The following is a 16827-nucleotide window of genomic DNA, read 5'->3' on the forward strand; positions in this document are numbered from 1 at the left end:
TTGGTACATATGCACGAGGAGCTGGTTCCTTGGTATATCTATATAGACATATTGGTATTACGAGTAGGAGAGAGGCAAAAGGGATTTGTGGATATATGACATTACTAGAGGTAATTATAAAAAAATGATATTCTTATATTTATATTTTACATCTCTTAATTTGTGTTACTAATTTTTCACTTTAAATGTACACAGACATGGATATATGAGCACTTTCCATTTACTAGAACAAGACATAATTTGGCGTATACTGACGAGTTCGCAAGGGCTCAACATTGGATACCTACTCAAGGCAACACTATCTACTCTCAATCGTGTTATATCAGGTGGACCCTTAATGGATGTGGATGCATGGAGACAGACGTGTCATGAGGTATATGGTATTCTATCCATTTGTATTGGATCTCACGCCACAACATCGTCCCATAGTGATTATGATGCTAGGCCGTCGACATCTTCGCCCATACGTTTTCAACCCCCAACGTTTATATATCTACCACCTACTGCTATCACATCACCTCTAGCATAGAGGATGGTTCGACCACCTATATCATTGGATATGGTTCGATATTCGATATTTGGTCGACCACCGACAGTGGTTACATCATCTGTAGCACCGATTATAGATCCACCACTTGTCGATTCAGATCCACATCCTTTGGCACCAACTCCCCACGAGACACAAGGAAGATGAAGAATACACAATAAATTTTTATTGTAATATAAGACATCAATATATTTAGTGTATTTATATTAATATATTTGATGTACTTATATTTAATGTATATTCTCATTTCAAGCCTATTAATAATGTATATCTAATATTATTTTAGAGTTATTAATAAAGTTTAATCATCAATAGGTGATATTATTTTAGAGTTATTAATAATGTTTAATGTATTTGATATACTTATATTTAACAATCCAACACAACAGAAGAAAAAAGAAAATTTTTGCCTACTTCAAGTAAACATCCACATTTCATGTCATTTCTCTAACCTAATATCACAAAAGATTTAAGTGTTTCCTGTTTTCTTCCTTTCCCCCAAAATGATCCATAAGAACTCGGTTGAATAGGCATTGTGATTCATTATCTAGGAATTTTTTATGCTAAATTAACCAACTATGCACAATGAACTGATGCTAAAAAAAGTACTATATACAAACGCAAATCATGAATTAAATTATTACTCAAGAATTTAATATTGAATTTGGTAAAAAAACACAAATTTATAAATTTTGATCATTCATCAGTTAAATCAAAAATAGTTTTTGTAATAACATTTTTGTCAACAAGAGTCAGAAAAGGCTAAATTTGTGATATATATGGTGTTTCTCATTCACGTACAGTATCAGCTCGATATCTCTGTTAGCTGAGTGCAACGGGATAAATTGGTGAGTCTGGTTTAAAAAATTCCTAACAAAATAATAACACAAAATTGTTAATAGCAAACTTGTAACAACATAATTATATAAATACATAAATAAATTTTGAAATAATAATATATGAACAAAATGACAATCATCAACAAAATCGATAGTAATAATCCTATATTGTAGCGTTTGAGGGGGGACCAATCTCAATGGAATGTATGTAAGACACTGCATCCGAGACAAATGGACCAATACGACATTATATTTTGAAGCAATCAAATGTCCCATGTCGGTAAAGTCATCCAATGCTAGCGAGGTGCAACGCAGTCAAAGCAAGAGAGTGTGTGCATTAACTCATCCACATGCATAGTAGATCTGTACAACTATGTATACTCAGCACGAAAAGTATGCAACTCTCCAATCAGATTCAGGCAAATATCCCCCTAGTTGTGCTTGCTTATACCAAGTAACCCAACAATGGCACGGAACTTGCAATATCCATCCAATTCCACATTAACAACATTGTGTATGAAATATTGTGTTTTTTATGGGAAAGAAGCATTATGACCTAGCAATCTGTGTTTGACGTTAGCATGACAAAATAAAAGTTTACCTCTTTTGATGTCTTAACTGAGCTACGTGTTGCTGGGGATGTACTGCCATGCCAAGATTGTACTATTTCAAAGTACGATGGATCGCGTCAGGTGGATGTATCAACCTGAACTTTCTTCTTTGATGATGACTTACCTTTTGTCTGAACTTTCACACCTGGCGACATCAATGAAGTTATAGCTGGATCTACTAATTCTTTCAACTTATGTTTCAATACTATGTTACATGCTTCTGGTATTGACTGAAATCTGTTATATATGTTTTCTATCTCTGGATCAATGGTGAGTAGGGATGATATATCATCAGAATCAGTCTGCACCAAATTTAACTTTGCCTAATGATGGTGCACAAACGATAAAAGAATTGCTCGTCCCTACATCATCAACTCTGCAATTTCATGTGCACAAGGCAAACCATGTGTTCTTTTGATCACACATCCACACATGCAACCTTATCCACTCCAATTTTCTGAACTATCTATGTTTGCTTTAACACCGTATTCATTACATTTCTTGACATAATACTTTGCAATTCTTTGAAAATTTCTGGCTTGAAAGTATGTTGTACAAACATTAAACTCTTCTCAAAAAACCCCTTGATCTCTATGTGTTGCAACTAGGGGCGGAGCTATACCCAGTGAAGGGTGGGCAATTGCCCACCCTTGAATTTCAAAAATCCTTCCAATATATATGTATTTTATTATTTTTTATTTTTTTTTCTGAATACCAAGCCACCACGGGTTGTAATTGCCCACCCTTCAATTAGAAAAATTGTTATTGTACATATATAATTTTTTTATTTTTTATTTTTTTCTTCAGCACCGGCTGTAATTGCCCACCCTTCTTTTTGCTTGACGCTGAGCTATGCCCTACAAATTCACACTTGACGCGTGTCCCATCTTCTCACACATGGCTCCCTTTCCCCTCCCACCCCACCAGCCTGCAGCATGAACCCAACTGGTACTCCTATAAATGTTAAAACCAAAAATATTAAAAATAAATAAATAAATTAAAGTGCAAGTGGGCCCCAAAGCTAGGGAACTTTTTCTTGTCTGAATTCAGGTTAAACATTCAAACTTGTGTCTAAATATTATTTTGAATAAAAATATTATTTAAACATTTAAACTTGCGTCCAAATGTTATTTTAAATAAAAATATTATTTAAACATTCAAACTTTCGTCCAAATAATATTTCCCCTAATTCGAAAAGCAAATCATGATCAATTAAAGTGCAGGGCGTCTTCGTGTTTCTCTTAAGCATGTCTTCGAATTTCACTTGCCCATGTGTCTCCGAATTTCACTCACCCACATGTCTTCTTCTTCTCTCTCACTTGTTTTCCTCATTCTTTATCTCTTTTACGAAAGCTCTATAAATCACTTATTTTGCAAAATTCGATCGTTGGATCTTGAATCCGATCATATTATCACCGTGAAATCAATCCCGATCTACAACAAGATAAGCTTTTTAGTTTTATTAGCTTTACTTTTAGCATAGATTCGTGAAGTGTTTATGCATATATGCGTTATTCGAGTAGTGGCCTTGGATCGCTAGAAAATGCTGGTTGTGGTGGCCGACAATGATTCTTTCAAATATGATCGTTGAATAGAAACCCGATTGATTATACATATAGTGAGTTCATGAGCAAGTCATGAATTGATTGGGGGCTGTTGTGATGGTTTAGGGTTTTGCGTAGAAACTCGATTGATTGTATTTCGTGAATAATTTCTCGAAATTTTGGTAAAATGGGTTTATAACCTAAAAGAGACCATGAATCACCTCAATCTTTCAAAGAATTATTGTTAGGGTAGGAATTGAGAAAATTTGGAGATTAGAATGAGTTTGGGGATTTTCGGTTCGTCTGTGTGCGTTTCTAGGTTCTAAGAGTTCTTCAGCTTATCCTTTCTCTTTTTCTTTAGAAACAAGTAGAAGATCATGTCAATATTGGGTTTTCCATGCGGTGCCTGCAAGTACTTGAGAAGAAGATGTATCCAATGGTGCATCCTTGCCCCTTATTTCTGCAATGAAACAAGAACTACTGATTTTGAAGCTATTCATAAGGTTTTTCATGCTATAAATGCCTTCAATCTCCTGACCCATCTTCCGGTAAGAGACCATATTGAGGTTGTCGCTACAATCTTGTATGAAGCTCAAGCTATGATTCAAGATATAATATCCTGAAATTTTAAAATAAATAATAATTATTCAAATTGGTGTTTGAGGACATTATGGAATATTTGAGGAATTAAGAGAAAATAATAAGTTATGTTGTTTAAGGAAATAGGAAAGTAAAGGTAATTAATTAAATTATTTGAAAGTGGTTAATCATTATTAATTATTGTATTTGTGGGTTTAAAGGAAATATTAATTTATTTGGGTATTTGGAGATTTAAGAAAAATGTTTATTTATGATATTTTGAGAAAATAATTATTTATTGGGGAGTATTTAGGAAATTAATAAAATAAAATTATTTGGGTGAATTTTTGAAAAGTCGGGGTGTAAGTGTAATAAAAGGAAAATTGGAGTCTGAGGTGTGTGTGTAATTAATGGAAATAGTGAGTGTTGAAGCGTGATTTACGAAAGTGACTGAAAGTCACTTTAAATTTAATAGAAGGCCCATATATGTTGAAGGTGAGCGCAGACGCAAGCAGTCGCGTGCGAGGGCGACCAGGGGCTAGACGCGGGTTCGATTCTGCCCGCGCACGAGGAAGGAAAATGCTGATTTTTAATCAGCAAGGACGCCCAAAATGGCGCTGTTTCGCCTAAGGCGGTGGTGCCTCCAGCGGCTGCCTCCGCTGCTGCCACGTGGTTCTCCTCCTAGCCACTCATTTTTTTAACTTTTTAAAGTCCAAATCGGGCGTCTCCGAGCAGTAAGAACAATAAGGAAAAAAAGAAAAAAGAATGAGGCGTACGCAATGAAGAAAATGAAGGAATTTGGGAGAAATTTTGAAGATTAAATGGGATTTAATCACGATTTAATTAGCTAGGTAAGTAGAGCAATAAGTATTAAACATTCTATATGGTTGTAATTTCGTTTTGAATCCGATTTTATTAATTTTGGGCATTTATATTAATTTACAGCGTGTATTATTTTGGTAGCGTTCAAGTGTGAAAACGCTATAATCAGCTTAAACGAGGCAAGCTCCTTCTACCCTTACGATTCATTTCCATTTTGTGAACCCCTCGTCTTTCCTCAATTTGTTTCGATTTAGCGTATTAATTATACGAATCAATGATTTTATTGGTATGATTTAATTTAAAATAAATATGAGGCTTATTGGGATTTTATTTGTGGTGCGTCTACGTGGGATTTTAGACGGTTAAATTATTTATATTACACAGTTAGTTTAATTAATGTGAGTCACGGTTTTATTAATTGCTATTAAACGTTTTACATCGCAGCGGGAGTGCAAGAAAGACAAGAAACGGCCATGTAAAGATAAGTTCCTAACCCTCTTCTCATGATCTTTAATTCCGGTGAAAGACCCCGTGATTTCTCGTATTTTATCTTCTCCCTTACTCTAATTCGGCGCCTAGCATTAATTATTGAATTATTATTCATTTGTTTTAATTTAAATTAAATTTGGACTTCTAGAATTTAATTGTTGAAAGCCTACGGGGGTTTGTACCGCCCCTATTCCTTTCGGAATGATGTCGAACCCAGCTTGGGGGCTAGGTTCCTAGACGTGCGAGTTTATTTACGATTTTCTCGGGTTTATTTATGGTTTGGTTAGAGCTATCGAGTAGTGGGGCAGGGGTCAGCTCTTTGGTGACGTTGGGGTAGACTATTATATAGCCCTGAAGTGGACCGTCGGGTGGACACTCCTAGTCACTGGCCGTTGATAGGTGTCGGGCATTGCTGACTAATTTTGCCAGTATGTGATTTACTGCACGATTAGATTCATTATATTACTGTTCATGATTTGATATGCACATGGGTACGAGTTGCATGTTGGGATATTCATTTATTGAGTATGCTTGGGACACGGACATTTTAGCTTGGTTAGGTTGCATCCAGCACGGGCATATACATCGCGTGTGGTTTACTATGTGGGCGGAGCATGACCTGATGCCTGGATGTATGGGCGCCAGTGTATCACGTTGATGCTCGCTACGCCATTACATTTTTATGTGCATTGCATGGTTACTGGTAGTTATCAGATCTTGGACGGGAGGACCGTTCCGAGGGAGCCTATGGCTTGGGTGTCGGCAGTATAGACACGGACACACGGGTGACGGGAGCACCGACCCGGGACAGCGCGTGCAGGTTTGTTGGAGATTTATGTTGCCTTTCAAGGCAGCGACAGGTTGGTATGGGACTTGGGTGTCGTATGTTTTGTGTGGGCCCCAAGGACCGGTATGTGCTTTCATTATGGTATACTTTTGTGTGGTAGCGTCTCATAGCTTGTGTGTACTTGGGGGTTGGTGTTCTGGGGGAAAGCTTATTGGATCTATACAGCCTTCAGCCTTTCTTTCTTTATGCTTGCTGAGTCTCTCGACTCACTTTACTTTCCATCATTCCAGGTAGTGGGAGCATGGGCCATGGCAAGGGAGTCAGCTTTTAGCGACAAAGTCGGTATGGTGTACAGGCAGTCTCGTTAGTCCTGATCAACTCTGATAGTTCAGTAGGATTTACTCTATTATTTTTACTGTGCCAGATCTTTCCTCGTGTCTTATGTATGTCGGCACAAGAGTCTGAATTCATTCATTTATCTTGTGACCACTATGTTAGCGGTGTTCCCGTAGTGCAGGCATGTATATAGCTTTTGTTTCTGTTAGTTTTAATTCTTGTGTATGTATGCCAGGGTGGTTCTTATCTTGTGGTTCATTCTTTCTCCTTCCGTAAGCGCTCCCGTTCGGGTAGTCCTGGTGGTTGGGGATATCCGGGCGAGGGTGCTTACACAAGATCCGATTTACGGCTGTGTATCTGAAATTTTTTCCTTCCAATAGCAAGTATGATAAACCCTAAATCCTTAATCTTTTTGAGTTTCTAAACTTAATTTGCTAATTATGTGTGATTTTTTGCATAACAATCTGTAAGTTTATTTAGCTTTTTTGAAGGAGTTTGCATACTTTTATGCAAATCTTCAAAATGTTCAAAATCAATTTCACCCATAAACAACCCCTATTCCAGAATTGGATCCGAGCATCGTCGGTGATTTTGTTCATATCCTAGAAGAAAATGTTGGTGAACTTGGACCTGTCGTGTTCGACAAACAACAACATTGAGTGGATGAATTAGATTTTTTTTTTTTTATTGTGTGTATGATTTATTAAGCTGTAATAATGAGAAATGGGTTGAGAGAAATGAAAGCCTTTTCCAAGATGTTGTTTTCATCCATTAAATATATTTATTTAAATATATAAAATAATTTAAATGGGGAAAAATAAAATAAAATTTACATTTGCAGCAGTTAATAATAGTCGCAAAATTTATTAATTTAATAATTAAAAAATAAATTTTACGATAATTTTTGAAAAATTGACGTAAATTTAAAAAATAATTTAATAATTAAAAATAAAATTAAATAATTTAATTTCTTTTAGTCTTTTTAGTATTATTTTATTTTTGCCCACCCTACTTAAAATTCAGAGCTACGCCCTTGGTTGCAACTCAATAAAAGAGTTGATAATTGTTCATGAAGTACTACAAAAAAAAAATGACATTTAGCGACGGTTAAGTAATTTATCGGCAGTTTTGAAAATTGTCGCTAAATCAGCCGTTGCGAAGCATTTAGCGACAGTTTTCAGCAACTGCAACAAATTATATTTTTTTGCGGTTGTTTTTAAATCGCCGTAAAATTAGTGATTTAGCGGTAATTTTTGAATCGCCATAAAAATTTTAAAAAATAAAATTTTTAATTTTAGCCGAAATTTTTAGAACAGCCACAAAAATTAAAAAAAAAAGTAAAATGTTAATTTCTCGCAAGTGTGGGCGATCAGGTCGGCCACCGGTGCACGTTGGCTTGCGAGTTAGCCCAATCGTAGCTCGCCCGCTCCCAGACCCGCGCGCGGGCTTGCCTGGACCCAGTGCGCCACGTGGCAATGCTGGAAATTAAATCTCCAGCTTTCCTCGATTTCGAACCCAGGACCTCCCCTATGCACGTGTGCGCACGAAACCATTTGATTTGCCAAACCACCTTAATATATATCTGCTCATATAAATAATATACTAATCCAACCACTATTTTTCAGAATTATATTTTATATTTTTTAATATAAATTAAAAAGCATTTATTAATTTATTATTTTTAAAATAATAAAGGAATAAATTAAAAATAAATTAATTGAATTAAATTAAATTAAATTAATTAATTTAAAAATAAAAAAGAGTTTATATATTTTTTAAAATTATTAAAATTTTATATATTAAAAATTTTTTAAATTTATTTTTATTTTTATTTTTTAAAATTAAAATTGTTAATTAATTTTGCGATTAATATAAATTAAATTTTAAATTTATTTTCAAGATTTTATATTTATTTTTATTAATTTAATTTTTAATTATTTTCTTAAGTAAAATTCAAATTTTTAATGAATTTTGCGACGATTTTGAAAATTGCCGCAGATGTTAATTTAATTTTAATTTTAAATTATTTAATTATTTTTTTAATTTAGAGGTGATTTCTTAAAAACAACCACTAAATTTAATTTTTAATGAATTTTGCGACGGTTTTGAAAAATCATCGCAAATGTTAATTTAATTTTAATTTTAAATTATTTAATTATTTTCGAATTTAGCGACAATTTCTGAAAAATCGTCGCTAAATTCAATTTTTTTAATGAATTTTGCGACGATTTTAAAAAATACCGCAAATGTTAATATATTTTTAATTTTAAATTATTTAGTTATTTTTGAATTTAGCCATGGTTTCTCAAAACCACCGCTAAATTTAATTTTATTTTTTAATTATTTTCTAAATTTAACAGCGATTTTGAAAACCACCACAAAATTAAATGTTTTGAAAAATCGTTGCAAAATATTAAAAAAATCGCCGCAAAACACCATGTTTTGTGGTAGTTTTTAAAACTGCTGCAAAAAATCAATTTTTTTTATAATAATGGCTCAAAGTCACTTTGAGATGATCCAAGATATTTCTTCAACTTCGCATGCGCACTCTCAGCCCTTGAACAAAAATATATTAATGTATTAGATTTATTGAAGATATTACAATAAAAATAAGGATAACGTTTGAGTTTCATAAAGAATACCTATTAGTAATAACATTAACAAAATATATTATTTTATTTGTCCACGCTATAATAAATATTTGTTTATAATCATTCAACCATGATTTTCTCACATAATTAAGTGTGTCCTCATATGCATGGTACTCAACTATTAAGTCATAAAGTTGACGTTCATACTCAATCTCAGTCGAGACAAAATAAAAAGCTTCAAACCTAACATAAACTTCTCTTATGTTTCTTTTCTATCAAAAAATTTCTTACACTTAGCAAACGTGTTTTTTTATATATGCCACCTACATAATAAGGTGGTTGTGGTTGGAAATACTTTATTTATTGCATTCATCAATGATAATTCTCTATCAGTGACAACTACTCTTAAAAATTTATTAGGTCTCATCAGACTCTTTAATCTCTCCATTACCTATGTGTAATTATTCTCGTATTCATAATCCATAAATGCAAATGCAACGGGAAAAGTTAGCTTAGTCGATGTCACATCAACGATCTCAAGGAATGGATACCTTTATCTATTAATTTTGTATGTATAGTCCATCATTAACACATATGGGGAGACTTTTAATAACTCTATAGACATCAGATGAGCCCAAAATAAGTCTATAATGCAATATGTTGATCCATCGCTTTTATGTCACTTCACATAATTACATTCGCCCAATTTCTTCATCAACTGTTGTATTTGTGATCAACCACCTTTCTTTATAAGTCTGTATCTTTGACGTGCATTATATATAGTTTTGATGGTAGTCACATTATCCTTATCTTCTATCTTTAGGGTCATCAAAATATTTCTAGGTTTCACCAGATTCTTAGACATTGTTTTCAAAATTTCTTTCCCTTTTTCTGTAAGCTGCCATGCATATAAATGACCCTCAAGTTGAGCTATTAGTGCATGATTGTACAGTCCACATACAACTTTTAACTTCCATTGCTTATTTAAAAATTTCATGCCAAATAATTCAAATGGACAACCACACTTTTTTAAACCTGTGGACTTACGTTTTAATTCTCCTATTGCTTATTCTCTCTTTTTTGATAGTCTATACTTTCCACTCCATTCACAAGTAAGACGAACTCTAGGTTTTTTTTTTTCCAGGACCCCCAGATTTTGAACTCTTTATCATAATAATAATTCTATTTTCTTTCTCAAATTTCTTAGCCCATATGATCAATTCTTCTCTACTATCAAAAGACTAATAAAAGAAAAGACTTAGATATATTTTCCTTCCAATTAAATTTATAATTTCAAAAAATTTATTAAGAATCTATCATACCTCATTAGTAGTAAACGGTTGAATAATATCAAATGATTAGTCAATTGCAAGATTAGTTTCATTATCATCCTGATATAAAAGAACAAGAAGCTAATCAAACACAAATTAAAATAAAAAATATAATGATGGTGAGAAACTTGGGAGTTCAGAAACATGGAGTTTCCCGAACCTTGGGATTCGGGGAAGCTGGGTTTCCCGAACCCTAGTGTTTGGGAAATATGGAGTTTCCTGAATCCAACTTCCCCGACCTCCTACAACAGCCACTACTACAGACAGTATTACAACTCTCAAAAATCGTGTACTTGTCTGTCGAATGATTTGTAGTGTTGTTCTTCTGAATGGTTGTTATCTTTCTCATCAAACTCTGCCCACGTCATCAATATTTGAGTGTAATCATCTATGGCTGAACTCCGACTGACTGATATACTGAGAGAAAATGGCTGAGTAATGGTGGCTGTGAAATAACAGAGAATGAGTGAACTCTCTCTTATGGTGATGAGAAAATAGCTTTGCAATAGCAGGCATGAAATAATACGAAATGAATTATAGAGTTTGGCTGGTGAGAAGAAAGTGCGATGGTATGTGGTTTGTAATACCCCATGTTTATATGAGGTTGCCACGTAATTTAAGCAAGTTTAAAATATCGAAAAATTAGCTTAATAGCAGTTATAAGCACCGAATCGACTGCATGAAGTATCTTGGAGTGAAATTGTCTAAGGAAAATGATATGATTTTGATGAGCGTTATGAGATAAGATTTATGGTATCGAAAAAAATCGGATCGAGACTTAGGAGAGGGGAAGCTTCGTTTGAAGCTTGGAGGCCGGAAGCATCGCCGGCGGCGAGGCAGCTGCCAGAGATGGTGAACCAGTCGGGCTCGTGCAACCACGTGCCCGCGAGTAGGAAAAAGGCGTATGGCTGGCACGCGCCCGACAGGAAAATAAAGAAAAAGAAAAGAAAAAAATTAAAAAAATAGATAAAATTTTGCAAATAATTCCAGAAAATCTAGAATTTTGTTTATGTCTAATTTTGTGAAATTTTTTCTAGAAAATGCTAAATTAATTATTTATTTAAATAGTTTTTCTATTATAGAAATAAGGAAAAATAAGAATTTAATTTGAAAAATTCCAAGACAATTTCAGAAGGCTAGAAATATTATTTAAGGAATATTAGTAAAGAGAAATTGGGTTATATGAAAATCTAGATATTTATTATGTAATTTTGAGGAAATAAGACTTAGAAAATAAAGAGAAATTGCAGGAATTATGAGAAAATAGTGAGTTAGTATTCTAAAAATAAATTTAATGTTTTAGGAATCCTTAGGGTACGAGAATTGGGAAATAGCTCATTTTTCGAGGACGCCACGCTTTTCGAGGCAACTTAACTGTAAGTGTACCGTTACAAACTTAGTACAGTTATAAATGTTTATCTTTGAGAATGCTTTTATCATATTGACATACTCTGATATGTACCCATCACGTAGACTGCATACATGACATGACTATGAATTGCATAAGTATATGTTGATATCATTGATCACACGCATTGAGACCGTATGGAGTACGAATTGGCACCGCTACTTTACCAATGGTGCCCCCAGACATCCCGGCCTCGAAAGAGGTGACCGTAAGAATGGTAGGTAGCATGAGGGGTGTAGTTGACACTTACGATGAGTAAGACATTGCATACACACATAATATAGCATTACGTACCGTACTTAGATAGTTCATCATCTAATTTGGGTTTTGCCCTTGAAACATTCAATGTTCCAGTCGGGACTTGCAGTTATGGTATGGAAGTTAAAGATGTGTAGTGACGCGAGTCGTCAAGAAACGAGAAAATGTGTCATGTTATGTTGTAATATGAATATTTTAAGAATTATGTACGTTTTAATTTATCTTAGAAGCTTATGTATCAGCTTTGTAATAAGTGCCATGTTCAGTTATTTATGTATGTAATGCCATGAGCAAGTTCGATTCAGCTTCCGCTTTATAAGATTGTATTTATCTCTAGTGGATAAAATATTTTGTCAAGCACTAGATAGATTTAAGGGAATTTCGGGTATAATGTAATAAAAAAAAAAAATAAGACCCAAATTTTCTAGGACATAACACGCCCTAAGTAGGTGGGGTGTTACAACTTGGGCAAAATTGTCCAAATCGAGTAATCTTAAAGTTATTAATTTTGAATTTTTGGTATTATAATATAAATTATTTATTTATTTGAGATTGTAATTGCAATTAAGGAATTGTCCTAATGAATTTAGGATGAAATGTAAGGTTTAAATGTATAAATTAGTGCAATATATAATTACATATATATATATAAATGTGGGCGTATATGAGGCCATTCACAGCCATTCCTCTATAGCTTCAAACCCATGCTTTGCATCTTCAAGCCACACCCTACAAGATTGAAGCCTCGCCTCTGCAAGTTTTGGAAGGCTTTGCACGCAATAGGTGATGGCCAAGGCAGGCGTGAGGCTGTGGTGGAGTCTCTATAAATAGAGGAAGAATTTTAGGAAGCAAAATGCAATGAATCAGAGAGCTATGGCCGAGAGCAATGGAGAGATCGAGAGAGTGAGGAAGCTAGCCGAGCAGAGGTGGCCTAAAACAAGCAGCCTCGGCCATGGCAATGAGCTCCAAGCGGCCATAGCCGATGCGCAAGCTCAACTTGGAGCAGGGCAACAGCTGGTTGCGGCGGTGGCGCGAGCGGAGCAGCAGCAGGAGGTCACGAGGTAGTGCCAAGGAGGTTGGAAAAGGCCGAAGATGCAGCCATGGTAACCGCGAAGCTGCTGTTGCAGCAGCCAGTGCGGCCATGGCCGCGAGCAGCAGCCGCATGCGAAGGTCGGTTGATGGCCGTGATGGTAGTGGCCGTTGGGGCGGCCGGTGGCGAGAAGCGACGACAAAAGTAAGGGATGTGAGGCAGGTCGGCTGGCTCGCAAGCGACGGTGGCGGTTGGTGCGTGCTATGCGTGGAAGTTGCAGAGGAAGAAGAAGGAGGAGAAGAAGAAGAAGAAGAAAAAAAAAGAAAAGGAAAGAAAATGGAGAAAAATAGAGAAAATGTGGAAAATTTTTGAAAAAATAGGATTTGAATATTTATTAATATTCCAGAAATTTTGGACAAGAAAACGGTTCGGGCACGCATTTCGAGGATATGGTACGCATACTGAGGAAGCCTAAGAAGCTAAGTTAAGGTAAGTAAAATTTCTTAGAAAATTTCATAAATTCAAGAATATTATTTTATGAATTGCCATAGTGAAATATTTGAAAAAATATTTAGTTTGGATTTATTGAGAAAAATATGAAGAAACAGAGAAGAAAATACAAGAAATTATGAAAAAATAGATTTTAATGATTATTTAAATAAATATGGTGATTAAGATGCTTTGAAGCTTAAAGCTGAAATGACTTGTGCAAATTTTGAGGTTGGCACCCAAATTGAGGCGATGCACGTATTTTAAGGCAAGACTCGAATATCGAGGTAGCCTGATAAGCTTGAAAAGGTAAGTGGTACTTCCTAACCAGATTTAGTTTTATGAAAAATGCTTGGTTTGTAAGTGGTTCAACCCAAAACCCGATTTTAAGTAAATGATTTTATTATGTTGTCATGCCTTGATGTGAATATACCATGTAGATATCATGGGTGAACAATGATATTATTGATCATGCATCGCATGTTGGGTTTGAGATATGGACTAGCACCGCTGCTCTACTAAGGGTGCACCCATACACCTCGGTTTGGGGCTGTAAAAATGGGGAGCAACAGTTGGGTGCGGTCAATTCAAATCAAAATGATATGGAAATGACGTTTTGCATTTTGCATTCATACACAAAATGTGTTTATTGTACCCTTACTTAGATGATTCATCATTTAACTTGGGCTTTATCCCTGAAATATTCAAACATTCTCGATGGAGATTGTAACAGATACGAGGATGAATGAGGCATGAAATGGTACTAAGTAAAATGCATGATGAATAGAATATATGTTATGTAGCATATGTATTTAAGTTATGCTACTTTGAATTCTGAACATTTTTTAGGAATCATGATGTATAACCTCATTTAGGGTTAATGTTAGTTGAGAACTTATGATTTGTATTAAGTTATGTTGAGGAGCAATGATGTAAGAACTAAATTTTGATTAATGTTAAGATATCAGGTTCGATCCTTGCTTCCGCATTTGATATGTATAATAATTATCTTTCGAGAAAATATTTGAAAATTTTGGGACAAATATGATATGGTTTAGCATTAGTTTTTGAAGAAAAAATTTATTGTCCCAGAATTGTCCGAATTTATAACGCGCCCGAGAAAGCGGCTTTAATATCCAAGAAATTAGGATTATTTGAAAGTAAGCGTTTTATTAAAAAAACGAAATTTCGGGGAAGATTGGTATCTAAATAGCTCGAAAAATTGACCGAATCGACTGCAGGGAATGCCCTGGAGCCGAAATTTCAAAGAAAAATGATATGGCCATGATGAGTATTTCGAGAAATGATTTATGACATCAAAATAAATGAGATTAGGAACGGTTTTCGGTACAGCTAAAATATAGCTGCAATTTAGGTTGCAAAATCGAATTATCGTAGAAGACTTTCGGGAAGTCCACGAAACCTTGAGGGGGATCATATTATGTACGTAAGACAACCCTTCATTGGTTTCAAGAAGAAACGAAAGGGTTTACGGCCAAAATGAAGATTCGGTCCTAAGTGCAATTTCTTAATTTTACTAGAGAGAGGTCGAAATGACATTTTTTCGGAATTTTCGGGGATGCAATGGAAAGTATAGAACTTGTAGGTTGCAATAGCACTATTGGAAAGCTCAGGGGCTTCAAGGAAAGGACCAAAAGTTCAAAATGGGAAGAAGTTGAGGTCGAAGTGCAATTTTGCAAAATTGCACAAAGAGCAATTCTGCCATGGCCGACCAAACTTCCTCCACCACCTCCCATCATCGAATTCGGTGGCAAAATACTCTAAAAAAGTAGCCTAGGATGCTCTTGGGTCGAGCCTAGGCCAACAATCAGCCTTGGCTTGGTAAAAAATGGCCAAATTTTCAGCCGAAAAAAACTAGATTTTTACCCACTGTATATCAATTTTTGAGGCAACTTTCGGTGGGTTTTAGCCTCATTAAGGGCAAGAGGAGACATCAGAGGCATTGGGTTGCTCGAGATATGTCGTCTTAGGGTTCGAATTTGGTTATAAATAGAGGATATGGTGGCCTAGAATTTTGCAATATTTGAGCTTCAAATCGACATTGTTATTGAACAAATTGAGGCACCAAACCATATGGCTTTTGTTGCCCATGAGGTGATGATCATTTTTGAAAATTTTTAGGAATTTTGGAGTTCATACAAGGGGTGATCGGAGCGTCGCCGGAAAAATCGAATATCGCCGGAGCCGGACTAATTTTTGCTTGAAATGAGGTCTTTCGGGTGTTGTTTCAAGCTCAAATTTAGCTAGGGTGATCGATTCAAGATAGGCTATCTTCTGGTATTGTCAGTTTAATTTTCCGATGTGTCGGCGCCGAAGAAGATGACTGGAGGTAATTTTTATTATTTTTAAATGATGCAAATAAAGGAAAATAGAGTAAAAATAGAAATAAAATGGATAAAATTATGAAAAAATGTCCAGAAATACAGGAAAAAGCAATAGTTTGCTTGTATGAATTTTTAGTTGGGAAATTGCATGATAAAATAATTATTTTTAATTTTTGAAAGGAAAGTTAATTTGAAAAAAATAGGAAGAGGTTTCAAAAAATTCCCAAAAAATTTATGGAGGTTAGAAATGTTATTTTAGGAATTTTCATAAAGACTAATTCAATAAATTACTTGATTAGGTATTTATTTTGAATTTTGGAAGAATTTATGACTATGAAAGATAGAGAAAAAACAAGAAAAAGTGTAGAAAAATTAGATTATTGATTTTTTCTTGGAAATGATTGGCTAGGAAGTGATTTGGCCAAGGATCACGCAAACCAAGGTGATTCACATTTTTCGAGGTATTTCGAACTTCGTGATAAGGTGAATGGTTTTATTCCGAGAACCCATATATGACATGTTTGCTTCATTATGCTTGATATTTATTTAAATTATGATCATTTTGTCATATTGCATGGAAAGTTTGAGTTTTGCATGGCACGATATTATTGGATATTGATATTCGTGCATGGGATTGGGATGTCGCCCCGATAGTGTAGCTGTAATTTTTCAAGGGCAAATGATGGAACAACGTTAAGATTATCCTGAAAGCAGGTCGAGATTCTGCCTAGGATTCCGTGCCAGGCTAGCGAGCCAGGAAAGTTACACTATGGCATATGATTGTTTATATTATTGCATCATGTATTCATATATCATGTTTC

At 34.8% G+C, this 16827-nt stretch overlaps 1 protein-coding gene across 1 annotated transcript in view; it reads right to left on the reverse strand.

Annotated features, from left to right (window-relative positions):
- LOC127788044 (ataxin-3 homolog) overlaps positions 1-4083 on the reverse strand; it is a 39617-nt gene extending 35534 nt beyond the window's left edge. The window contains exons 1-2 of the mRNA XM_052316165.1: positions 3958-4083; positions 2122-2320 (exon numbers count right to left, since the gene is read on the reverse strand). Of these exons, the coding sequence (XP_052172125.1) occupies positions 2122-2320; positions 3958-4083 (325 nt within the window). The remainder of the gene's footprint in view (positions 1-2121; positions 2321-3957) is intronic.
- Positions 4084-16827: the final 12744 nt, after the last annotated feature.

The sequence above is a fragment of the Diospyros lotus genome, chromosome 13, assembly GCF_014633365.1.
Source record: "Diospyros lotus cultivar Yz01 chromosome 13, ASM1463336v1, whole genome shotgun sequence".
Lineage (NCBI taxonomy): Eukaryota > Viridiplantae > Streptophyta > Magnoliopsida > Ericales > Ebenaceae > Diospyros > Diospyros lotus.